The 26,650-nt window shown below is 41.2% G+C and overlaps 2 protein-coding genes across 7 annotated transcripts; both read left to right on the forward strand.

Moving 5' to 3' along the window:
- The first annotated feature begins 109 nt into the window (after positions 1-109).
- On the forward strand, positions 110-2,417 carry c4h11orf54 (chromosome 4 C11orf54 homolog). Of its 4 annotated transcripts, none has more exons than XM_018755198.1 (8): positions 110-329; positions 459-557; positions 654-727; positions 817-918; positions 1,051-1,227; positions 1,343-1,492; positions 1,611-1,727; positions 2,062-2,417. In XM_018755198.1, exons 1-8 carry the CDS (start codon positions 260-262, stop codon positions 2,233-2,235), a joined length of 963 nt encoding a protein of 320 aa, XP_018610714.1. In that variant the 5' UTR covers positions 110-259; the 3' UTR covers positions 2,236-2,417. The 4 variants fall into 4 exon arrangements, with proteins under 4 accessions (XP_018610714.1, XP_018610715.1, XP_018610716.1 ...); XM_018755199.1 differs by having other exon boundaries at positions 110-221; XM_018755200.1 differs by lacking the exon at positions 459-557 and having other exon boundaries at positions 110-221.
- A 1,263-nt stretch (positions 2,418-3,680) lies between these two features.
- Positions 3,681-26,299, forward strand: akap10 (A kinase (PRKA) anchor protein 10). 3 transcript variants are annotated; one of them, XM_018755603.2, is made up of 15 exons: positions 3,681-3,896; positions 5,594-5,641; positions 7,077-7,277; positions 17,633-18,121; positions 18,759-18,857; positions 18,969-19,053; positions 19,526-19,649; positions 20,171-20,307; positions 20,536-20,680; positions 21,179-21,349; positions 21,453-21,562; positions 22,824-22,906; positions 23,022-23,074; positions 24,940-25,073; positions 25,309-26,299. In XM_018755603.2, the coding sequence occupies exons 1-15, from the start codon at positions 3,875-3,877 to the stop codon at positions 25,358-25,360; spliced, it is 1,953 nt and encodes a 650-aa protein (XP_018611119.2). In that variant the 5' UTR covers positions 3,681-3,874; the 3' UTR covers positions 25,361-26,299. The 3 variants fall into 3 exon arrangements, with proteins under 3 accessions (XP_018611119.2, XP_018611121.2, XP_018611120.2); XM_018755605.2 differs by having other exon boundaries at positions 24,940-25,035; XM_018755604.2 differs by having other exon boundaries at positions 22,827-22,906.
- The last annotated feature ends 351 nt before the right edge of the window (positions 26,300-26,650 follow it).

Genomic DNA, 26,650 nt, shown 5'->3' on the forward strand with positions numbered 1-26,650 from the left:
CACACGAAATCTCGCGGAATTTTGTGAGACGACCGAACGATCGAGCCATGTTCCATTTGCTGGATTGTCCCAAAGCTCCGCCTTCTGTTACAAGAATAAGAACCAATAGCGTGCCCACAGGGTTAAACAACTCCTTCAGTCTTGTGCGCGTAGCCTTCACTGCATTTAAGGGTTGAAACACATAGGCAGCTTCGTGATCGTCGTCATTCCACCAAAATCACGTGAGTGTGTGACAGGAGTGTCTGCCTTGAGCTGTGTAATGGCGAGCGGCGGCGGCAAAACTGAGAAGTACGAGCTGGATGTTCCACCGCTGCAAGAGTTGTGTGACGGTAACTCATCTGGCACGCGACACCTGGTTTTCAGTTGTGATTCTGCCTGCTAGCTTAGTTTTGTGGAGCAACTATGAATTGGAACAATATGCAGTGAGAAGTTTACTTTTCCTTGCATATATTTTACAGTGTTACATAATGGGTTAAAAAACAACTTTGCTGATGCCCAAGTCCGTGTGGTGGAATGCCCAGACTTGTCACAGGCTCCCTTTCATTTTCCTGCCAATGGTAATCTATCTATGCACTTAACTTGTATATCACTTAACTTAAGGTGATGCTTGTAAAAAAAATATATATTTCTAATCATTAACTGAATTTCAACAGGACTGTGTGGAAGCCCTCGCATAATGGATGTCGGTGGTGTGCCATACTTGATTCCCCTGGTGCAGCTTGACAAGGTGGGACATCCAAATGAGTAAAAAGTTGCTGCAGGAGAAATAAGATTCTTACAGGGCGTGACTAGAGCCATTGTGACTGCCATTCAAAGGTGTACAATATGAACACAGTTGCCAAGGAGGTGGAACTTCCTGGAGCCTTCATTCTTGGAGCTGGTGCTGCTTCTTCAAGGACCCTTGGTATGAACGCAGAGGTAGTTTGGCTTCTTCTGAATACCGGATGTGACATCAATGAATTGGTCTCTCCAACCACTACACATGGCATAGCTTTAAAGTAGGTGGTTTTGATGAATCGTGTCCTGATTTAACCATGTTTCTCTTCTCAGCTAATGCCTTTGGTTGTCACAGAAATTGAGGGGAGATCAGCACTGAATGGCAGCTACTTCTCCTATATTAACCCAGCTGATGGGACTTGTCTGCAGGAAAAATACAGTGACAGGTTTGATGATTGTGACTTTGGACTGCTGGCTAACCTCTACGCATGTGAGGGTAAAGCTGGACAGGTGAGAATTTATGCACAGTGGCACAGGATTAGCTGATGAAAGCAAATTGTATAGTGTGCCTGCTATGAATGTGCAAATTTTTTAACATTTAAACCACATTTGTAATGCTTGACAGGTTTTGGAGGTGAAGGCCAGCAGGAGAACTGGAGAGGACAGTTTTGTAACATGTTTAAGGAAGACTCTGGAGAAATTTTACAGTGACAAATGCCTTGGATTGGGGGGAACATTTATAATGCAAAATGGAGAAGCCAAGATTCATATTATGGTAAATTTGCACATTGACATAATTCACTAAGCCCTATGGCTCTGTTTGGAATGTTACTGCCTATTTTTTGTAGTAATGCTGTCGCTGTTTCGAATGTCTATTTCTGCTTTCTTTGTAGCCACAGGAGTTCTCCACCTGTCCTCTCAGCAGTGATGAAGAGGTGAACAAGTGGTTGAAGCACTATACTGTGCGAGCTCCTCTCATTTGCCAGTCTGTGCTGGTGTCCAGGGACCCTGTAAGTGCCACAGCTGCAGATCTCTTCAGGTCGACCATGGAGTTGCATATGAGATTCTAACATTAACTTGTGGAATTTTCTCCAGAACAAATTGCAGTAGTTCAATGGCTTTTAATTTTGGGAGTTCACGTACTTCTGTAATTCAGCATTTCATTTCTTTGGTAGGCACAATGACTGATCAGTGTATTTAAAAGTATAAAAGTGGCTAACAAACTAAACTTTAGTCCTGACACACAATGATGCACAGCTTTCTATAAGGCTTGATATTTGGCTGTAAAGTAGTAATGCAACGGAGTGTACATGCACATGTGCTGATGCTCATGTCTTTCTTCAGGGCCTGGACCTCCGTTTAGAGCACACTCATTGCTTCAGCCACCATGGGGAAGGAGGACACTACTACATAGACACTACCCCTGATGTTGTGGTGTACCTAGGCTATTTTCTGCCTGCTGAATTCATCTATCGCATTGATCGACCAAGCAACACTCATAGGATTGGACGAGATTGAAAATTTGAACATCGCAGTTTTGTACCTTCGAATTTCAGTAGTACTTGATACACATTCACAGCCAGGTTTTTCTTGTTCCAAATGCTGTGATGGTCAGTGTTAATTGCAATCTAATTAGCCACATTTTTTTTGTTCTTACTGAATCTTACATTTATTCATTCAGCAGATGCTTTTCTCCAAAGCGACTTCCAATGAACTGTGTAGTGTTACCAGCCCATACCTTACTCACCAAAGTGACTTACACTACTACTACTCTACACTACTTACAATGGGTCACTCATCCATACACCAGTGAAACACACTCTCTGTGTCATTCACACACTATGGGGGAACCTGAACAGCATGTCTTTGGACTGTGGGAGGAAACTGGAGCACCTGGAAGAAACCCACGCAGACAGGGGGAGAACATGCGAACTCCACACAGAGTGAGCAGGGATCAAACTCATGTCCTCTTGCACCACCCAAATGCTGTGAGATATTTTGATCTCATCTTTTTTTTTTTTTTTTTTTGGTATAGAAAGTTACAGTTTATTGAATATGTGCTTTTCACCCTAAGTCAGTGTTGCTAATCTTTAAATTTCTTGAATTTCATTTGTAAAAATTTTTGTCCTTTTATTTAGGCCATATTCTCATCAGAAAACTTAGCATGTTGGTGCCTTGTTTGGTTTTATGATGTTCATAGGTTTGGGTCGATTCCTTTCTGCACTAATTTACATATATGCGGAACCCTTACTATACATTTCTCAGTAATTTAGATGAATTTTAAACATTTCCAGCATTTCTATACTAATGCTATACTGTATGTGGGCTCTTCAACTGTTCTGTCAGAAGGACTATGACTGCAGCTTTATGTTACAGTTGAGCTCAGAACCTCCTGACCTTTTTTTTTGATGGTAAGAGAACAGGTGCAATACCTGGGGACCATGGGCTTCAATAACTCACAGTGCAAGTAAATTGAATATCTGTTTTTTTTTTTTTTTTCTCCCCCCCTTTTTACTGAGTCCAATGACATTATACTGATTATATTGTAGATAATTATACATTGTACAATAAAAATGTAATTGTCTTTTGCTGTGTTTTTTTTGTTTGGATTCCTAATTGTAAAAGTCTTTTTTGTTTTGTTTCTGTAACAGAAACAATGGAGAGATCTGTAGTAGTGAGTATTTTTAACTTTAATAAAACCGGCATGATATACCGTCCTCTTACTATTGTAAACCATATTCGTTCCACAATTGTACCTCCAGGTACATGTATCCAATTCGAAATGGCCGCGGATTCTTCATACCATAGAAACTGATACTGGACCAGCTGAACAGTTTAAACTATATCGCTTCCCCTAAGAACAGTAACAGTCGTACTGAACCAGGATCAGTCACCAATGGCCCTGTGCGAAAACATGCGATACCCATAATGCTCCCCTCTTCGAGCCGGAAGTGTGCTCTTTATTGACAATATGGCCGTGCGTTCTGGGTAACGGGGAAGGAGGAAATCTGCACAGTGTCAGCTGGCGGGAACCCACAGTGATTAGGGCTGACATCTCCAGATGTTGAAGAACAGTGCCCTCCATGAATGAGGACACTCGCCACTCCACGGGATGCACTCGCTGAGCTGAGAGAAAAGGCTGAGCTCGGACACCGCCATGTCGTTTTTTAGGAGGAAAGGTACGGAAGTGTGGGACAGCGGACGGACGGACAGGAGTCCACGGGAGAGCGGAGCGGAAGAGCACGAGAGTGGACAGAGGGCCTGCGATCGCTTCAAGTAGTCCGTGCTTTCAAACATTAACGAAAATACTGAAGGACAATGCAACAGCAAATTGAAAAATGAATAGCTCCAGAGACTGTCCCAAAATCCGCTCCGCTGGGATGCAGACACTGAGCCGTGTCGGACATATGATATGATACAGTTGAATGCAGTTAATACTGTGGAAGCATATTTGAGAGATTAAAGCTGGTTCGCCCTTTCGCGGCTTTCTCAGATAAATGGCGGTATCGCGTTCGTATACAACACAGTGACCAATTGAATTGAGAGTGGAGCACAAAATGTTAATGATTACTTAGTTTGATTGCACCAGACAGCACTTTTAACATTTATAGATGCATCGCATTGTTTTCCATATAAACGCACTGAGTATTTAATTATTAATAACGGGTTATAGTTAACATGTTGCCGTGTCCGCTGGTAGGAGGTTAAAAAAAAAAACTTTTTGTATAGGCTTCTTTTTTTTCCCCCATTCATGAAATAATCAGAAATATAACTCTTAGCAATCAGCTGTCAAGCATGTTCATTCATTGGATTTCCAGTGGAAGCCGTTTACAATTTAATATGTTATTAATTACTCAGTTTTTGACGTTAGAAATTAAACTTGAAGGGTATTATGATTTTTTTTGTCCCATTTGAAGAATGAGGCAGACGTATCTGTTGGGATCTGCTTGTACTTGGGGGGAACTATTTGAAGTTTTGCTGTTGTTTTTATTTATTTAGTTGCCTAATGCTATTGTCAAAGTGACTTTTAATGTTAGATGATCAACTTTACAATGATTTACCTTTTTATACAGCAGGCTGCACTTTGAGCAAGGCCCGGCAAGGGTACTCCTAAAAGGAGTGAGACTTCCATGACTTCAGATATCAGTGTGTGGACCACTGGCAGAACCCATGTTGAGTTATGGTGGACAGTATTGTACTGAACTTTACATACTAATTTCTCTTAGACTTGTTACTATAGTTGTACTCTAGTGTCATGTCTTGGACCTGTCCTACTCTATTTGTGTTTCTCCTCCATAATCAGTCCTAGTTCTTGATGGTCTCAGAGAAGATCAAGGATTTACCCTTGAGTTCTCACCAGACACAGTCTGCGGTCTCACATTTGTACAGTATTTATGTACAACTATATGTGTTCATCTTTGGTGTCCTGTTTGAGCCAGTTAATCTGCACGTCTTGGTTTAATCTTTGGTTTGATTTTAGCAAATCAGGAGGGGAAAAATGTCAAAATAGCATGCCTAGATGCAGCCACCTCATCTAATGCAAAATTGTCATTAGCTCTGCTGTTGATTCATTGCAAATGAAATCTTGCTGTCCGGTCATACACGATGGCACAGACTGTGGAGGTGATACTGTCTTTGCTCGGCTGTTCTTCCACCTGTCTCAGATTTCAGTCTCCATACCTGATTGAATAGGGTTTCTTATCCTTTTTTGACAAGTTACAAATTAGACTCTAGTGCCTTTGAAATCTTACAAGTGCCATAAATACATTACATAATACAGTAGTATAGTTCTTGTGCTGAATCTGGGCTTGTAAGAATTTTATCCCACATGTTACGAAATGAAAGATATTTGGTATTGTTTCTCTTTTATTTTCAGCTAAAGGCAAGGAACATGAGAGACCAGCTGACATACAACCCAGCAGAGGTAAGAAATTTGCCTTGCAAAGCAATCTTGCAGCGTGGCATATTTTCTGCTTTGTTGCTTGCTTTGGTTTAATGACAATAGTATGCTGAGCTCAAGCCATGTTACTCTTACTCTCTTCTTGTGATCACCTACCTTCTTAAGAGACCACAACTGACCTCTCTGTTGCATCACAGTCAAGTGCATTGATTTCATTTTGCTTAAATTTGAATATATAACTGCCAGCAGCTCAGAGGCACATAGTAGGAAATACTTTTTGTGCAGTTTGTGAATTAAGTTCAGTTTTGGATTTTATGATGGAGATTTGTCATTTTTGCAAGTTCTAGTCAAAGTGGAAGGATGTCACTGTGTTTGTGTGTGTTGAGTGATTTCTGTCGATGGACATATGGAATCATTGGGAAGGGAATGATTAAAATGATAGATGAAGTGTTCTCTGTCCATAGATATGTCTGTATCTTTTGGAGATGTGTCCAGAGCAATTCCCTATGTAATTCATTCCCAAAGGAGTTTTTCATGTTTGCATTTCTGTTTAGGCCTTTCAGCAGATTACTCCCAGTTGTACACTGTTTACGTGCATTAAATAACTGTTGGAGACAATACAGGGTCTGTTGTCAGCGGCTCTGTAATGTTTGCCTAAGAGGGTCGAGTTAAATGAGAACACTTTTGCAAAATAAAACTAGCTTTTGATGTCTTTTGGTCAAAATAAGCTTTAGATAAGGAAAAAAAAATTAAATGATGTGTGTATTCAGTGCATTATTTGAAGCCCTGTGTTTGCCACTAAGAAAATATATAACAGGAAATAAATTTTGTGGCCCTTAGAATGCAATGTTTTTTCCAGTGTTTAGCTGAAACTATTTCAGCATTAAGTTGATTTTATGGTCATGGAGTTTATTATTCTTCATCAGACAATTCTTTGAGTTACAAAAAGCACAGTGCATCCTTTTGCCCATACACACCTATAAAGACAACGTAGAGGCTGAAAGACTGGATCATATTTAATATTTGGGTGTGACTTGTCTGAAACTAAACTTTGAATAAAAGAATGTTCGTGACATTAATGGCGGGTTTGTCATGCTGATCTGGAGTTTGAGCAAATTCCATTACAGCACAGATTTTGCATTTTGTCTCTTTAGAAGTACGAAGGCACCTGTACAGGACTCTGCATTTTACAGAAGCTCTTAAGTTCAGTTATTTTCTTTTCAGTGTCATTTCATGTCTCAGATCTTCTGACAGAAAACTTTGGCTTTTTAATTTTGTCATGTAATGATGTAGTTAATTTTTTCTATTTCAGTTACTTAGGTGCTTATGTAGTAGCATTATGAGCTCTGGACTCTGAGTTATTCTATATGGATGTGTTGTAGACACAGTGTGAGTGTGTTATAGCTGATTCAGCATGGCTTCCTGTTTGTGTTTTATTTGTGTCACCCCCCCATACCAGGCTGTGTCTCCCCAGCTTCAGTAAAATCTCAATCCCCCTCACTGGTGCCCCGCAATCAGCATGCCATCCTGGAGGCTGCTGGGCCCAGCCATGTGGCCATCAATGCCATTTCTGCCAACATGGACTCCTTTGCCCGAGGACGCACGGCCATCCTGAAGAAGCAGCCCAGCCACATGGAAGCCGCCCACTTTGGTGACTTAGGTATGTGTCACAAGGAAGACTATTTTGTCTTTTTGTGTTTGTGTTGTTCAGCTACACTGTAGGTTAGCAGAGCTGCAGTGTGCTGGAAAAGATGTTTAATGTCCACAAAAGAAGTATCTGAGATTAACAAGGAATCATGTGAATAAGTGCTGACCTGTAACTGCCATAATTTAAGAATTCAGTTAAATCAGTCTATTAGTGTGTTCTTTGTGGTGTGAGAAGAGCATATTGCCATTCTGGGGGTGCAGATTTCATTGCTGGCATTCACAGACCTGATGAGCTTTGACTCTGCACTGCCAGTGAAACCATCAGGAGCAAAGGAGAGCTGCCTGATGGCTCAGTGTTAAACAACTGCAGCTGTGAAGTATTAGTGTGCCATTTGAGAGCCCAGGCCATTGGAGAACTGCACTGCATGGATAATGTCATTGTCACAGGACGATGGTATCTCAGAACTATGCTGAGTGACCCACTAAATCCACCTTGTTTTAGGAGCTAGTTTTTTTCCTCCTTTTTATCAATTTATTGTATGTTGGATTTTTTTCACGTGTTCTTCTGCTACCGGGTAATTTTGGGGTTCTTCTCCTTTGTCAACAAGTGTGTGACAGAGTAATTGTGTACATCCAGTACAAGCCAGCATAAAGCACTTTGAAGTAAGCTGGTTACCAGGACAAGTGTCAGCTTGCCTGTTTGCTGTTATGGTTAGTGGCATTAGCAGCAGTGGTGGCATGTTCTTTCACCAGCTCCAAGCCATACTAAGAGAGCAGTTCCTGCACTTTCTGTTTGTTCAGGTAACTGCTGCTCTGACAGCTGGAAAAGTGTGCTTAAATGTCACCTCCAACAGATGCAGTGGTACTGACTGGGGTGTGAGACTCGCAAGTAGAATGTAGTGATTGGCTACTTAGAAAAATAATTTGTGTCAAATGTAAACCAACATTGTAGGAGATGCAAGATAAACAGGAAATAATGTAGCTACAAGAATAATGTGGCTGAACCTTAAAATAATTTGACGATACTGGGGTGATGAGAACTAACCAAGACTTGACTACAGTGGTAATGTTTCAGAACACTTACTCCTCGTTTTAGAAATAGTTGAGATATGAAGATACACTTTGTTGGACAGTATGATGGTGCAAAGGGTATTACTGTTGGCTTTTACAACACCTGGGTTGTGTAGATTCAAACCCAGCTTAGTCTCTGCAGAGTTTGTATGTCCTCCTTGTGTCTATGTGGATTTCTTTTGGGTGCTTCTGTTTATTTCCACAGTCCAGAGTAATGCAGTTTAGGTTAATTGGATATTAAATTGCTTGTAGGATATGACTGTGTGTGTGGCTACTCTGTCATGGACTGGCATCCAGTCCTGGGCGTATTTTACTTTTCTGTTACTTCATTTAGCAGACTGTCTAGTGTTATCAGCCCACAGCATTTACCAAGGTGACTTACACAACTTTATACGCTACTTACAGTGAGTTACTCATCCATACATCAGTGAAACACACTCTCTGTCACTCACACAGTATGGGTGACTTCGACACTAATCTACCTGAACAGCATATCTTTGGACTGTGGGAGGAAACCGGAACACCCAGAGAAATCCCATGCAGACACGGGGAAGAACGTACAAACTCCACACAGACTGAGTGGCGATCAAACTAACATCCTCTCGTACCACCCAGGCGCTGTGAGACAGCAGCGCTACTTGCTGTGCCACTGTGCCGTGCATCCAGTGATTCTAGTATAGACTCCGGACTGCCGAGCCCCTGACCAGGAAGAGCAGTTAACATCAGTGAGTGAATGAAAATACACTTTCTAGATTATTTTTTAAATAGCAGTTTCTTCACTTATCAGTTTTCTAAAAATTTTTGTCTGTTGCCAAGCAAAAGTGACCTGCATTCCATGTCTAGCTGTTACTTTGCAGTAAAACACACAAAAGCATATTGGGCCATCTTAATTCAACTCACTTTTACAATATTTTCAGCTTGTGCTTAGTGTGTGCGTGCATCTATAATCAATAAACAGTTGACAGACATTGCTTATGTTTATGGATTGAATCAGTAAATGAAAGGGGTTAGGGTGGAATGTGTAGAGACAAATTTGTATTAACTTTAAAATTGGTTTTTATGAGGTGGAATAGAAAAACTTTTTATTTTCTTTATAATACAGAAACACCATGTTGCCATTAAATACAAAGGAAACAGCACAGAATTATACTGAATTTAAAGTTTGAAGTTTAAATCAAGGACAGCAAATTGTAATGGCTGTCTGTATTGATGAGTTGCCATTATCCATGTCCAAAATAGTATGAAACAGAAAATAAGTTTCTCTAATAGAAAATTCTACGGTAGCATCCTCCACATATAAAGAAAAATACAAATAAAGACCACAATTTAGTCTAAAAAATGCAATTTATTCAAAAAAGAAGCTGACTGAAACCAGCTGAAACTGAACTTTGAAAGATTTCAGTGTCGTTAGTAATAGGTTGATGTTACCTTTAATATTTCAGCATATTCAAATTCAATAAGCTGTAATTATTTTAACATCCAAAGTAATCATTTGATCTTGACACTCGCTTTTAGAACAATTTTACAGCAGAAAACAATCGGTTCTATTGTCAGACAACTAGAATATGCAATTCAGTTGAGGAAGAAAATGGAGAGGAGAGGTAAAAGAAAATGAGTGAAAATGCAGAGAGAGGGAGAGCACACATCAGAAATACAAACCCAAACTATCAACAAAACATGTAAACTCTGTCGGTCCCCCCCGCCCCACCCTCCCTCGAAGAATCCATCAACTACCATTTTGTTTATGGGTGCAAGACAGGGAGCTCACTGCCTTAACCTCTTACTAAGTGGCCCTGCCTGGAACTTAATATATAAAATGTTAAGACTAAATTTCACAAACCAGTAAGATACTGTATAAAACAGCTGGGAAAGAAAGCAAAGCTTTAATCTCAACAGAAATAAAATGAAACAGAAAAACAACTACTTGTGTGACCCGATCTCAGTCCTTCAGGTTTGCCAGAAACATAGCAGCAGATGATGGGTAGTTAAACTGGTGGATCTTCCCTTCATGTAGACACCTCAGACTGACCGAAAAAGAGAAACCATGATACATCTTCCTACCTTTAATCGCTCTAGTGAGCTCATCAAATTGGCGTCTTTCACAGGTGATTTCAGCTGTGAAGTTGGGATAAAGTCGAAGATGGGAATCTTTAAAGATGATGTTGCATTACTTTGCTGCAGCTTTCTCAATGTCGTCTTTGTCAGTAAGTTGCATAAATTGGACTAGAACGTTTCATAGATGGGCGTTTGGGTCAGAAGCATGGCCAAGGAGTTAGTACATGAAATCAAGTTGTTAAAGATACATTTTTCCTTTGCCATTCTCAGGCAGTCCTATAATCTTCAAATTATTACAATGGTTTTTATATTCCATTTTATCCAGTTTTGCCTGGTGCAGTTTCACTTCTTACTTCAGAGAATCTAATCATTCATCTTGTCCATCTTAATTCTCCTCCAAAGCCAAGATCCTCTGCTCAGTGCTGGCAAAATGCTTTTCAAAACTATTTATCTGATTAGTTAAGCTGGTGAGTTTTGTCCCCACAGCCACAGCGAAGGAAGAGTCTCTTGAACTCAGCACTGACATTGTCTAACCTTTGCAAAATTAACTTGGCCTTGTTATGGCAGAAGGGCTTGCATGATCTAGGGGTCTCCAGAGTTATATCCTCGGGAGCAGTATGCTCCTGGTAGGGTTTCCCATGGCCACCAAGGTCTGGAGTGAAGATCCAGACTAACGTGATCCAAAGAACCCCTATGGCGAACATAAACAAGTTGACGTTTGCCCTGCCCGGAATTGGGTCACCGAGACCTACCCCTGGAGTCAGGCCTGGGGGTAGTGTTCCTATGCGAGGTCCTGGTGTAACCTGGCAAGAAAAGGCAACATGGAGAGGCCATGTAGGCCTGCCTCCTACAAGGTTCAGCAGGGGGGTTGGATGCAATGCCTTTCATGCAGCAGGAGGGGGCAGGGTGGCACATGGTCTCATGGACCCTCGTGGCAGAAGCTGGCTCTTGGCACGTGGAGTGTAACCTCACTGGGGAGGGGAAGGAGCTGGAACTGGTGCAGGGAGTTGAGAGATGATAACTGGATATAATTGGGTTCACCTCTACTCACACTGTTGACTCTGGAACCAAACTCCTCAATGGGGGGGTGGTCTCTTTCCTACTGAGGAGTTGCACAGGGTGAGAGGCACCGGGCGGGTGTGGGGAATACTCACTAGCCCTCAGCTGGCTGGCATACAGTTGGAGTTTGTCCCGGTAGACGAGAGGGTCACCTCAGTGCGACTTAAGGTTGCGGAGAGGAAAAATTTGACTGTTGTGTGAGCTTATGTACCAAACAACAGTTCATTTACATTTATTCATTTAGCAGACGCTTTTGTCCAAAGCGACGTACATCTCAGCAAAAGTACAATTTATGCATTACATTGAGAGAAGGAGACATAGCTGCAGATATGAAAGTCTCAAGCAAACCTAGTTTGTTCCCTACCACTTGCTGCATGTTCAAGTAGGTGCATAAGACACAGGATAGACAAATCCCGATACCCACACCAGTTTTTTTTTTTTTAATTTTTTTTTTTATTATTATTAAATATTATAAGATACACAAGTGAGCAGTACAATACCAGAGTAATGGCTGAATAAAGGTTGTATCTGGGGATGCTTCTGGAGTTACGATGCGTGAACAGTTACACCATAGATGATCTGAAGAGATCTTGGGCGAAGTGGATCTGGAAAAGGTGGGTTTTCAGACCCTTCTTGAAAACAGACAGAGTTTCCACAGCTCTGAGTGACAGGGGAAGGTCATTCCACCACAACGGACCCAGAACCGAGAATCTCCGAGCTTTGCCTTTCATGTGCGGGACCACCAAGCAAGCAGAAGTAGACAAGGAAAGGGGCCTGGCTGGGGTGTACGAGTTGATCAAGTCCTGTAAACAGCTGGGAGCAGTTCTACAGTAGCCAGGGTTTTGAATTTGATATGGGCAGCTATAGGAAGCCAGTGCAGACAGATGAGTAGAGGAGATACAGGGGACCGTTTTGGCAAATCAAACACAACTCTTGCAGCAGCATTCTGTAATATCTGCAGAGGTTTGATGGCATTAGCAGGGAGGCTACACAGAAGAGAGTTGCAGTAGTCCGGATTGGAAGTCACCATGGGCCTGGAAAAGTAGTTGGGCGGAGTCAGTAGTGAGGTAGGGATGGATCCTATGAATATTATGCAGGATGTATCTGCAGGACCGGGTTGTGGCTTCAATATGTTGAGAAAATGAGATTCAATCAATCGTTACTCCCAGACTCTTAGCAAAGGAGCTAGGTGAAATGAGTGAGTTGTCGTTCAGAATATTTGACTTTCTTGGAGAGAGTGGGTGGGGTTCTGGACAGGGCCCCACCTGCAGACTCCATAGTCCTGCTGGGGGACTTCAGTGCTCACGCTGGCAATGACTGGGAAATCTGGAGTAGGGTGATTGGGAAGAACAGCTTGTCCGATCTAAACCCGAATGGACTTCTGTGCCATGACAAACACCATGTTCAAACACAAGGATGCTCATAAGTGTACTAGGTACCAGAGCTTCTTGGCCCAAAGGTCAATGATTGACTTTGTAGTTGTTTCATCTGACTTGAGGTCACATGTTCTGGACATTTGGGTAAAGAGAGGTGCTAAGCTGTCAACCGATCACCATCTGGTGGTGAGCTGGATCAGATGGTGGGGAAAACTCACGGACAGACCCAGGAGACCCAAGTGTACAGTGAGGGTGTGCTGGGAATGACTGTCGGAGGACCCTGTCTAGAATGATTTTAACTCCCATGTCTGTGAGAACTTCTCCCATGTCCTGGAGGAGGTAGGGGACATGGAGTCTGAATGGACCCTGTTCAAAACCTCCATTGTGGAAGCAGCCAGGCACAGCTGTGGCCAAAAGCTTGTTGGTGCTAGTCACGGCGGCAACCCAGGAACCTGCTGGTGGATACCAGCGGTGAAAGAAGCAGTCAAGCTGAAGGAGGGAGCCTTTAGGGGCTGGTTGGCTCTGGGTTCTCCTGACTTAGCAGATAGGTACTGGCAGGCAAAAAAAGCAGCAGCGGCTGTGGTTGCAGAAGCAAAATCCAGAGCATGGGAGGAATTTGGAGAGGCCATGGAAAATGACTTTTGATCGGCCTCAAAGAGGTTCTGGAAAACCATCCGACAGCTCAAGAATGGTCGGAGGAGCTTTGCTGAAGTTGTGCTCAGCAATGGTGGAGAAACTGACCTCAAATGAGGACATTGCCAGGAGGTGGAAGGAGCGCTTAGAGGAACTCCTAAACCTGAGAGATATTCCTCCCTTACAGGGCCAGAGGTTTCCAGGGTATCAGACTCCATTTCCCTGGTGGAAGTCACTGAGGTAGTTGAAAAGCTCCACAGTGGCAACGCACCGGGGGTGGATGACATTCGCCCAGAACTGTTTAAGGCCCTGGATTTTGTGGGGCTGTCATGGCTGACACGCCTCTGCAATGTTGCGTGGTCCTCGGGGACAGTGCCTTTGACAAACTGGGGTGGTGGTCCCTGTCTTCAAGAAAGGGACCAGAGAGTGTATGCGCCAACTATCAGGGTATCACACTTTTCAGCCTCCATGGGAAAGTCTATGCCAGGGTGCTGGAAAGGAGGCTCTGGCCGATATTGGAACCTCAGATTGAAGAGGAACAATGCAGGTTCCGTCCTGGCCATGGAACAGTGGACCAGCTTTTCACCTTCTCACAGATAATTGAGGGGGCATAGGAGTTTTCTAATCCAGTCTACATATGTTTTCTGGACTTGGAGATGGCCTACGATTGTGTTCCCCAATTCTCTGGGAGGCGCTTCGGGAGTATGGGGTGCCGGAGCCACTACTGCAGGCCATTCAGTCTCTATACACATGGACCGAGAGTTGTGTCCGCATACTTGGCATTAAGTCAAGCCTGTTCACTGTGGGTGTTAGACTCCGCCAAGATTGTGTGTTGTCTCCACTTCTGTTTGTAGTTTTCATGGACAGGATATTAAGGTACAGCCAAGGTCAGGAGGGCATTCTATGTGGGGGCCGGAAGGTGATGTCTGTTTTTTGCGGATGATGATGGCCTTTTTGCATCGTCACATGGATTCCTCCAGCACTCACTGGAACGGTTTGCAGCCGAGTGTGAAGCCGTTGGTATGATGATCAGCACCTCCAAGTCTGAGTCCGTTGTTCTCTCATGGAAAAGGATGACATGCCCCCTTCAGGTAAGGGGAGAGAATTTGCCCCAGGAGGAGGCGTATGAGTATCTTGGGATTCTTATTTATGAGTGAGGGGAGAAGGAGCGTGATATCAGCTGTAGACTGGGAGCAGCGGCAGCAGTAATGTGGTCGCTGTACTGGACTGTAGTGGTGAAGGGGGAGCTGAGACATAAGGCAAAGCTCTATTTACTGGTCGGTCTGCGTCCCTACCCTCACCTGTGATCGTGAACTGTGGATAATGACAGAAAGAATAAGAACATGGATACAAGCGGGTGAAATGAGTTTTCTCCACAGGGTGGTGGGAGTCACTTTCCATGACAGGATGAGGAGTTCGGCCATCAGGGAGGAACTTGGAGTAGAGCCGCTATTCCTCCATATTGAGAGGAGCCAGTTGAGGTAGTTCGGGCATCTGGTAAGGATGCCCCCTGGGCGCCTCCCTTTGGAGGTATACCAGGGACTGCCAACTGGGATGAGACCCTGAGGTCGGCCCAGGACCAACTGGAGAAATTATATCTCCCAATTGGCCTGGGAGTGGTTGGGTATCCCCCGGGTTGAGCTGGAGGAAGTTGTGAGGGACAGGCACATCTGAGCTTCTCTGCTCTCCCTATTGCCACCGCGACCCTAGAAGATGGATGGACAACTCATTTGATCAGACAGGTCAATCATTGTGTATGTGGCTCCCTTGACCAGGAAGAAATAGAGTAATCATTTTCTTCCTTAGGGTGAGGCATGTCAAATTCTGTTAAATTTAAATAACTTAGCTGAAGAACCAATTTATATGTCCAAATTGTACAAACATCTGAATCATTTCCAAAATAATAGAAGTCAAAAAGGCAGTGCCATATAACACTCCAAAACATGGTTTTCTTTTCAATAAAATTTAACAGCCACTTTATTAAAAACAGCCTATTTATTAGAGAGTTGAAGTACAAACATTGTCCCAGTTTCCCTTTTTTGACTTCCTGTTTTGGCGCATGGTGTGCTCCGTGATCAGTGTTGTCCTGACACTTGTCTTCCTGTACCCAGCCACAGAAGTCCACATTCATGCAAAGTGGCCTCATATCCAACTCACCATAAAAAACTGTATTGTTATAAACAAATCATTTTCTTAAAATAGATGCAGGGCTACATAACATCAACATATGACAACTTTAGTAACTGTCAGTACAACGAACCCCAATATATATCGTATGTAATTTTGTGCAAAAGTTTGGGCACCCCTGCTAAATTACGTATGTAGTTATATATTGTTGTTGTAGGGATTTTTGTCCATTATTCCTTGCAGATCACTTCTAATTCCAAGTTTTTCTTGGGCCATCTTGCATGCACAGCATATTTAAGATCTACCCACCGTTTTTCAATGATGTTTAAAGTCAGGGGACTGTGAGAGCCATTTGAAAACCTTCAGCTTGTTTTTCTCAAAGTAGCTCATGGTGCTTTTGAGATATGTTTTGGATCATTGTCTTATTGTAGAAGCCATCCCCGTTTTTGGCTTTAGCTTCTTGGTTGACTGTTTAATATTGTCATCCAGAATTTGCTGATAATTAATGGAATCTGTTTTTCCCTCTGCCCATACAATGTTTCCTGTGCCACTGGCTGTCACACAAAACCAAAGCATAATAGTTCCACCCCCACTTTTAACAGTTGGCAAGGTATTTTGTTCATAAAGTGCTCCTCCTCCTTTTTTCCAAACAAGTGTTTGTTGATTGTGGCCAAATAAAAAAAAAAAAAATTTTTACTTTTAGTCCACAGCACTTGTTTCCAGAAGGTCTTTGTCTTGTCTAGCTGCTGTTTTGCCTGTCTTAGACGTTGACTTTTATGATGAGGTGGTGGGTAAGGCTTCCTCCTAATGACTTCTATGCAGATCATGTTTGCGTAAGTAATGCTGTACCGTGGAATGGTGCGCCACCACTCCTGTAAACAGCTAAACCTTCTTGCAGGTCTTTTGGAGTCATATGAGGCTTATCCTTTCTGGCCAGCATATGAACAGTCCTCTCAAAGTTTTCTTTGTCTTCCAGAATCTTGCCTTGACTTCCCCAGTTCTCCTTAACTCCCATTTGTTGATGACATTAGACAGTGGAACTTATGAGCTGGAAACATTTTGCAATCTTTGTATAGCCTTCCCCTACTTTGTGGGCATCAGTTAGCTTAATTTTCAGATCCTCACTCAGTTGCTTAGAGGAGCCCATGGCTGTTGAGTGACAGCCCAAAGTTTGGAGTGCCAGGGAATTTATTGAACTCTGCAGTTGTGAACAGGTGACTCCTAATGGCTGCTAAGGCCTAATGAGGTTATTAGGGTCAGGGACTTTGCAAAAAAGTCTTTCACTGGAAGGGTGTCCAAACTTTTGCATGTTCCACAATTACAATTTTTCTGTATGCTTTAACATCCATAAAATAAAAAGTAACTGTGCAATATCATTTGCAAATGTTTTTTTAACATGCTCTTTCCTGCAGCAGTTGTTCAGTGCTTTTCACTTAGAAAATTAACTAAATATGTAATCTGACACGTTTGCATAAAACTACATTCTTCTATGCTGCAGTGAAACATTTGACAATACAGGTGAATGTCATTTCACTTTTTGCACTTATGGACCCCAAACACCTTCATCCAGTAAATTTGAGAATTCTTCAAAAGCTTGCTTGTGATTAACACCCAGGAATGGGTAAGCATGTAGCTGTGCAGGATACAAGCAGATTAAACCATCTTATTTGTGCTTTGATGAATGAATGAATGAATGTCAATTTGTGTGTGTGTCTAAATTTTTTTTTTTTGTTTGTTTTTCCTTTAATATAAAAAAACAATGTATGTCAGCAATGATGTAATGAAAACTTTGGGGAATATGGTTTTACGGTTCATGTGTACAGCATCAATATGAAAACAAAACTATGCAAAATTTTACAGGAGAGGAAACATACATTACCTATGCAGTGTGTTTTGTGTGTGTGTGTGTGTGTGTGTGTATACACACACACACGTGGATTTCAACACCGTTCACCTTATGACCCCGACCCCCCCCCCCCTTGGTACAGTATTCCATAGGTACAATATGTCTCAGTGTGATAGTTTTCTGTGTGTCCATATGATGCAGGGCGCTCCAGTGTGAACTACCAAGCTCAGGAGACACGCTCAAGGCTTTCCAAGACTGTAGAGCAGATCCTGCGGGACAATGTTGCCATCCCCTATTTCATCCAGTACATGGAGACCCAGGGGGCTGACCACCTTGTCAAGTTCTGGCTGGAGGCCGAAAGCTTCCGATCCACCAGCTGGTCCCGAGTGCGAGCACACAGTCTCAACTCTGTCAAGCACAGTTCTCTTGCCGAACCTGCCTCACCCTTTGCTAAAAGGCCTGACATCGAGGACCCATCAGAAGGGGCTGCCCCTGCAACCAACACAAACTCTCACAGCCCTGGGCAAGTGTTCCGCTCTGGGTCCCTTAGCTCAGGCTGCGGTAAGGAAGCTGGCATGCTCCAGCCTGAGGTGGACACCCCAACTAGGCTGGCCTCATCCAGGATGGGCACACCATTCAAACTACAGCCTACCAACGCTCTGAAGGAGCTCTCTGAGAAACTCATGAAAAGTAAGTTGACGTTGTACCCCTAGATGCACAGGTACAAAACATTCTCCACATTGGTCCCCTGTGCTGTATTTTGGGTAGTTAGTAGTTATGTGACAAATGTCTGCAGATCAGTATTTATGTGGCTGAATAAAATGTGCAGTCAGAATGGTTCTTTTAATAATTAAATGATGTGTTTCAGTGGATGTAGTGATGACTTTGGTAATGGGATGGAAAACTCCATTATCGATGTGAGAAATGCTCCCCACTGGATCATATAGAACAGTCCTTGGCTTGTTAAACCACTCTATATGCAATTGCCAGAAGAATGTCATTATCTTTCTGATGACGAACATCTGAGATGTGCACAGTAAGATTTAACTGTAATACCATAAAATCAGTCATCCCTCCATTACTGTGCCTTGTCTCCTTATGAAAATCGTAATTTATCATATCATTCAGAGGAACTTCTGCATTTTTTCTCTAGAAATGTTTTATTAGTCTATAGTTTTTATTAGTCATAAAGCTATAGGCACATCTGGAATGTGTAAATGTAAACCCTTGGAATATAGCTGCTGAAGTGATATGAGAATAAAAGCTTTTTTCATTTAACCTTTTTGTGTATTTCACAACGTAACTATAAGCCCTTTTGTTTCCTTAGGTATAGAGAGAGATGCTGTGAATATTTTCACTAAATACATCTCTCCAGATGCTTCCAGACCCATCCCCATCACAGAAACCATGAGAAATGACATTGTTGGTAAGAGGTTTTTGTGTAGGTTATTAATGAAGTCACAAGAAGAGAGTCTGTAAGCTGTTAGTGAAGCAGGTGCATTGAAACTGACCTTCTGTCTTGTAATCAACTCAACAGCCAAGATCTGTGGGGAAGATGGGCAGGTGGATCCCAACTGTTTTGTGATAGCACAGTCTGTGGTCTTTGGTATCACGGAACAACAGTGAGTTCTCCCACCATGTGCTCATACATTTACATTTATTTATTTTGCAGACGCTTTTCTCCAAAGTGATGTGCATCTCCCAGAAAAATACAATGAGGTCATCAACAATGAGAGACTTAGATGCAGACACGTGATTCTAAAGCAACCAATATACATCACACGAGTAGCAGCATAAAGGTTTATATATGGCTTTCCGTTCTGCCGCAGCTGAGGCCAGGGCACTTCCAGAGATAGTATGTACTTCCTGTTCCCTGTTTCGTGGGATCCATACCTTTTAACTCATTATAACAGATCCAGCCTGAGCTGTTATGCACTTCCTGTAGTTCTATATTGATTAAAGAAGTTATGACTTGCACTGAAAGCTATTCCTAAGCTTTTGATGAGTAAAATGTGTGATCATGGTTTTTTTTTTTCTTTTTTTTTTTATTATTACTAAACATTCACTCTTATTATATGTGCTTGTCATCCACAGGCACTTTAGTCAATTTTTGCGTAGTCATCACTTCTGTAAGTACCAGATCGAAGTACTGACCAGTGGTACGGTCTTCCTTGCGGACATCCTCTTCTGTGAGTCAGCCCTCTTCTATTTTTCAGAGGTAAGGTTTCCGGTGACCTGGTCTGATCCGTCCCACTTCACTCAAATATTCCTTATTCACACATTTCTGACTTTTTGTCTTTGTTTGCAACACTAATTCATATGTGATAGTAAAGTATTATGCCATAGAGATGGTGCCAACTGTAGCTTTGGCTAAGTTGCACTCCATAGTGTGCACTTGTGCATCTGACAGCCTGGCCATCTTAAATCACCCTATTTCTTTGAAAAATAAGGCCAATATGGGCATGCTGTTGAGACTGTGATCACATTTTTCAGAGGACCAGCTCAGACTGAAAAAGGGGCATGTCACTTGGGAGGTTTGTTTAAGTATAAATTTGGGTCTCCGATTAGTTCTTTTAAGTTTATCTGTAGCAGAAGTATGTCTTTCAAATATACGAAACTGAAAGGCAAATGATTATTATTTTTAAATTCCATCATATGGAAACTGACAGTAAATTTGTTTAAACTATCTATGTAGCACTGCAAGCTTGAATAATTTTGAACCTGTTTGCATATTTGTAGTACATGGAAAAGGAAGAAGCTGTGAACATCTTGCAGTTCTGGCTGGCAGCAGACAACTTTCAGGATCAGCTCGCTTCTAAGAAAGGCCAGTATGATGGACAGGAAGCCCAGAATGATGCCATGATCCTGTATGACAAGTAAGCAGTTACCTTACACGATTGATGTTTTTACTTTTTTTTACCAGTGGGTAATGAATTAATGAATACTGGCCATTGGTTTTTTTGTGTGTATAATTTTACTGCAGGCAACAGAATTTGAACAGTTTCTTTAAATGTTTTTTTTTTTTTTATTTTATTTTATTAATTTCATTGTTTCCTGTTGTAGTCTGGGGTGATGCTCATGATTTTTTTCATTCATCCTGATAGGTATTTCTCACTCCAAGCCACTAACCCACTGGGTTTTGATGACTCTGTGCGGTTAGAAATCGAGTCCAACATATGCAGGGAGGGCGGCCCCCTGCCGGACTGCTTCACCACTCCACTGCGGCAAGCGTGGACCACCATGGAAAAGGTGTGTGTTCACACTCCAGTGATCTGGGGAAAAATGACCCCTGTATTCAGCCATCACTTCATTTTTTGTTTAGTTGACTTGTTTTTATCCGAAGCCACTTACAACTTCACTTATCTACAAAGATATTTCACTGGCACTATTTTAGGTTTAAGTACCTTTCTCAAGGCTGCCACTGCAAGTCCCTCATGGAACTGGAAATCTTCAGACAATAGTTTCCATACCCTTAACCACTGTGTTTATAACACAACTTCTGTAATGTAGGAGAACTTCATTGCTCTTCACTTGCAGTGGAGTCCTAAGCGCCTTTCCTGTGGTGATATGATGCAATAGTGAGTCAGAAACTGTATGGTATAGAAGCCATGCTCATGTAATTCAGCACCAACTTTGAACATCTCCAGTATTTACCCTGGATTTACTGGTGATGTGCCTGTGCAATTGCCTTAAAAGTTTGTGTAATTTTGTCATCATTTTATCATTCCTCTGCCTTTTTGTTTTCAGGTTTACCTGCCAGGCTTCCTGTCCAGTAACCTTTACTACAAATACCTGAATGACTTGATCAATTCTGTTCGCGCAGACGAGTTTGTCGGCGGGAGCATGGCCCTGTCAGGTTTAAGTGCCCCCTCAGATGGTGATCGTAATACCAGCACTTCTGAGGGAACACAATTCCAGGTATTGCAATCCTTGTCCTGACTGTGTGGTCTAACAGGGGCTTCTTAGTACTGCTTACTATGGTCTTTGAGTTCATGTTGTTTAAAACATTCTTTCCTCTCAGCAAGGAACCAAAAAAGCAGCCATTAAAATTCTCAAAAACTTTGATGAGGCAATAACGGTTGACATTGCAAGCTTGGATCCAGAGTCTCTCTATCAGCGACCCTATGCTGGGTGAGTTGTTAGGAATCATTGCTTCTTCATGTATTACTTATTTTCTACACTGCTTGTCAATTCTTTTCTCTGTGTGATAGTGAGGAAGCACCTCTGCAAAAACGTGCTATGTACCTGTTAAGTTCTGAGCGTTGGAGTTCAATCAGTTCTTTGTGTTAGTAGTGTAAGATTGATTTTTGTTGTGGTTCAGCTACGTTACATCTCTTGCTCCTGCATCTTAGTGATAATACACTTTGTAAAAGTTACATTCCCAAGATTCTCAGTTGTTTTTGTGTAAGGGATATTTGTATTGAATTCTAAATTTTAGACCTAAATTTAAGTCAACTGCTCTGGTGCAGTATGCTTTGAGTTGCTAAAAGTGAAAATTGTGTCAGAGAAAACCCTAAGAAAATAATAAATTTAACTGTACACTCAATTGAGAATGAAGCTCATTGAAAATTCCTTGGTGTTAAGAGCTCTCCTGGCTTGTCAGGAATTTGAGACCTTTGAGGATCTGCCGTCTGTTGGAAGGGCCTAGAGAATTGCAGCTTTAAAGTGACAGCCACAACAGACTTGCATGTTCTGAGACTTTATTTATGCATTACTCATTATTACTATCTTTTTTATGAAGTGAGCATTACTCTGTTAATACCTGGTACATAAAGCCGTACATGAATTGGTCAGTTGTATTTATGGACATAGTTAAAATTGTTTCAGTGTTAGAATGGCCACATTAATGAGAAAGGAAAATGGAAGTCAGTCTGTATTTGGCAAGGTCATGATAGTTGTAAAATTTTCCCCTGAACATTGTTCACTGTCGGGGTTTTGTTGCTCTCCATCTTAAGTGTGTCATTCACCTTTTTAGGTGAATTACACTAGTCTTCTGTACCCTATTTGAATATTTTATTAAATGCTTTATTTATGTACTTTCTGGTGTTTATGTGTTTACCTCCATCCAGGATATATTGTTCAGCAAATTTAGATGAATTTCACAGACTACACAGCTGTTCTAAAAAAACAAAAGCAGACCTGCTCTTCAACAGTCCATTTTAGAAGGACCTGTACATTTTTAATTTGTTTTGTGTCTTGCTTTTTTCAGAAACACTCGATCAAACAATTTGAGTTTCGTTTTCTCTGAGCTGTATGTCACTTTGCTGAGTGAATAAATATAAATGTTGCGGCAGTGTAAAGCACAGTGTCAGCAATAAAATCTGAAATGAACATTTCTCAAGTTTCACCTGGTAAATGGTTTCTTTTTTTAAAATATTTTCTTTCTGTTCAGAAGAATGACATTTGGAAAAGTGAATGAACTCGGACAGTTCATCAGGGAGGCTGAACCAGAACCTGATGTGAAGAAATCCAAAGGTCACTTTCACAATTCTATATCTAACGTTTTAGGTCTTTTAGTGATGAGAGGAGGAAAAGTGAGCCTGTAAAGACTACAGAGACCTCTTTGTAAATCTGTGTGTTCCTTTTGTAGGTTCCATGTTCTCTCAAGCAATGAAGAAATGGGTGCAAGGAAACTCTGATGAGGTATTCCAGGTCATCGTCATTTATTTTTCAGTAATGCTACAGCAGCGCTTGAAAGTATGTAGAACCCTTCTGTTCCTCAGTTATACCACAAATTATTTAATCAGGACCAGTCTTTCTTATCCAATATCTGCGTGATTACCAACTCCATATGTTTCTTTAGAGGAAATCGTGTAGTAGCAAAACGGAAGTAGTACGAGGCAGCAGCATAGTGTTTAGACCTACTATCTTTGGACTAAGACTACAGGGTTGAATCCCACCTCCTGCAGTACCCTTCCTCAAGATACTTACCCAGAATTGCTCTTGGTTAGCTGATAGTGTAGTGGTTAGAGTGGCGGCCTTTGCAGCCAAAGCTGACAGGTTTGAATCCCACCTACCGTTGTAGTAGCCTTGAGTAAGGTACTTATCCTAAATTGCTTCAGTCAAATTACCCAGCTGTATAAATGGATAATTGTAACTGTAAGTAGCTAAATATTGTACGTTGCTTTTGAGAAGGTCATCAGCTAAATGAATAAATGTAAATAAGTGAACCCCAAGTTGCACTAGTTAAACCAAAGTAGGTAAGTACAATCAGGTATGTAAACCATAGTCATTTATTAATTTTATATGTTTAACATTTAAAGTTAAGCATTTATAAGTTTTATTTTAATATTTTATTCAAGAATAATGACTATCGCTTTAGAGTTCACATATTTCCATGCAGTACTGTAATATCCCAAATTGTAACTGTTTAATGTTGGGGTCCATTTTTCATCGGTCATGTTAATGCTCCTGTAGGTTATGCTTTCATGGACTGTGGTATATTTCAGTGTCCTGTACTGTCCCCTATAAAAGTTGCTGCCACTGTTCATTGTTAACAAGCTCATTCATATTCAAAATTGCATTTCATGGGCTGCATTTTAAATTTTCCCACTGTCAGAAGCACAATGGCTTCTGTAAATATTAATGAGACCGAAGGTTGCTGGTCAGTCGTCAAGAATACCTGGAAATGTACTAAAACTTTTATTTAAAATGGTTTGGGGGAAATTTAAAAAGGCATTTTTTGAACAGTATACCTGATGATCATGCAGTGTCTTCACCATCTTTCTCTAGGATGCAATCTTTCCCACCTGGTGTATCATAACTTAACCCTTCAGTCCCAAATTCAATTCAGTTTATTTTTATAGAGCGCTCTTCTCACGCAGTGATACAGAGCATTTTAACACAGGCACAAGGCAAGAAAAACAGATACAAACAAAGAAGACAGTCGACTAACGGCTACCATAATGAAGAACTTATTATAGAGCTATAAGTATGCTTACTGGCCACCGGGGAAAGGAACAGAAAATCCCAACTGAAGGTTGAGGGAGAAAAAAAACCTCTGGGGGTCCATGGGCCAGTGGTTGCCCACCTCTCCTGGGCATTCTAGAAAGTAACAATCTCTTCCCTTAAACTGTACTGTACTTTCTATTGTAACGATTTTTTCTAAATTTGCTTTTGAGTTGTTCCCCTCTATATTGCTGATAAACCACAAACCAAATTCTCTTCCTAATGAAGTTGTTGATTACTGTTACACATTTGACAAGGAAACATATTGTGTTGCTGTGGTGCACACTAGGAGCTTTTTTCCATACAAATATGTGATTGACTCAAGTATTTAACCTACTTCTACAGAAAGTTATTGTTTTGGAACTTATTAGGTAATGCAACGTGATAACCCCTTGTGAAATGTTGTGACATTTAGGTCTTATGTATGTTTATGTTTTTGCAATTTCTCTGTATGCTGTTTCTGTTTTTATGTTGCTCTGACCAAGTTCTTTTCTACTTTGCTGTAAATCATTAAAATACCTTTTTTTATTTTTTATTTTTTTAAATATTGCATTTCCAAGGCTCAGGAGGAGATGGCTTGGAAGATTGCAAAGATGATTGTGAATGATGTCATGCATCAGGCAGATTACGAAAACCCCTGTGTGAAGTCAACTAAGGTATCTGATTTCAGCCCTGGCACCAAAATGCCAGTAAGGTACGGGTGCACTTCTCACACTGAGCCTTGTGGTGCTAGGATATACATACTGTACATTGTGCTCTGTGAGAGTGGCAAACCTTGAGCAGAAAAGAAACAAACAAAAATGGCAGTTTATGAATGTCTAAAATAAGGAATTCATCGTATTCACTTATTTGCCATATCTTAAATCAAGTCAACACAGTGTGGCATGTATTTAATGCTTTTTCAAAGGTTCCTGTCTTTGTGTTTCCAGCTATGATGCTCCTGATCTACCAAAGGACACTCCTTTTTTGACAAAGCCGTAATTCCACCAGAGACAAATATTCAAGGAACTGGCAATGAACTGCACATTGTATTTATCCAACACAACATTAACCCGTTAACTTGTCTGTCGTGTTTTTTTTACGAAGAGCGAACAAGGCATTCCCCTTTTGTCATGCTGCGTGTGTGAAGTTATATGTTGTGCCCTGTCCCAGAACACTATGAAGGCTTTTTTTTTTTTTTTTTTTTTTTTCCTAGTAGCAGGTTGGCAAGCAGAAGTTGCACAATAGTATCAGACATATTCTTAAGTGACAAAAATAAGATACTTGAAGAACAGCATGCTACAGTCTCAACTGGAATAATAGTGCTCCAAGAAGATGAGGACTCCAGGCCTGCTTTGAAGATGTCTGTGACCATGCCCTCTTTTAACCTTTCCCTTTCTTTTTATTTGAAACTTGTTTTAAGGAGCTCCTGTTCATTTTAAAGGAAAGGCCATTGTGGGATGGATCTCCAGCATTATGCCTGTATAGAGTCTGTACGGTTTTGTTATGGCTCGCCTACGACCAACCCCCTTGAAACCCTCTCTTTTGTCCTTTGCCATGCAAGTAAACTGTCCTCTCCTGATGTACAGTAGAGTGAATGGGAATTCCGTAAACCAGAGATATCAGTGTTTTACCTGTTTGCAGACTGTTCTGTGACCAGTCATAGATATCTCCCCAGGTGTTGAAGTGATAGAGATACAGTAAAGACTTAAAAGCAACACTTTTTTCTGGTTAGCTCCATGTATTGCTAGTTTTTTTCTGAATTGTTATTTGTATGACGTGTCAGAACATTGTCACAAATTTCAAACCGTTTCATGGGAAAGTAAACACGATCAATATGGTATTACTATTATTATGAAACGCCTTGAGATGTTCATATGAAGCAAGAGAAAAGACTGTTTTGGTACTATGTACCTGTGTTTTCTGATGTACAGTATATGTGTACCCAATCTATAATATATTTAAACTGATTTAAAATACATATATTGAAATGTTTGATTTGGGTGTTTTATGGCTTGAAATGTTATGGAAAACATTCTATAACATGCTTCAGTAGGTTTTTTGAAGATGAGGTTGTACTGTAATTTTGTCCCTTTTTAATGTGAACATAGTGTAATCAAATGTCATGTTCAATAGAGTTATAATATTGTCAAGGCAACACTGAACAAAATTAATTGGAAGTACTGCAAAGAATACTTTAGCTGAATTGTTTTTGAGATGCTGAGTTTCTTTATTTTACTGAATCAGTGATGAGATATGGTTTTGGTAGTAACTCATGGAAAGACATACAAA

The sequence above is a fragment of the Scleropages formosus genome, chromosome 4, assembly GCF_900964775.1.
Source record: "Scleropages formosus chromosome 4, fSclFor1.1, whole genome shotgun sequence".
Classification (NCBI taxonomy): domain Eukaryota; kingdom Metazoa; phylum Chordata; class Actinopteri; order Osteoglossiformes; family Osteoglossidae; genus Scleropages; species Scleropages formosus.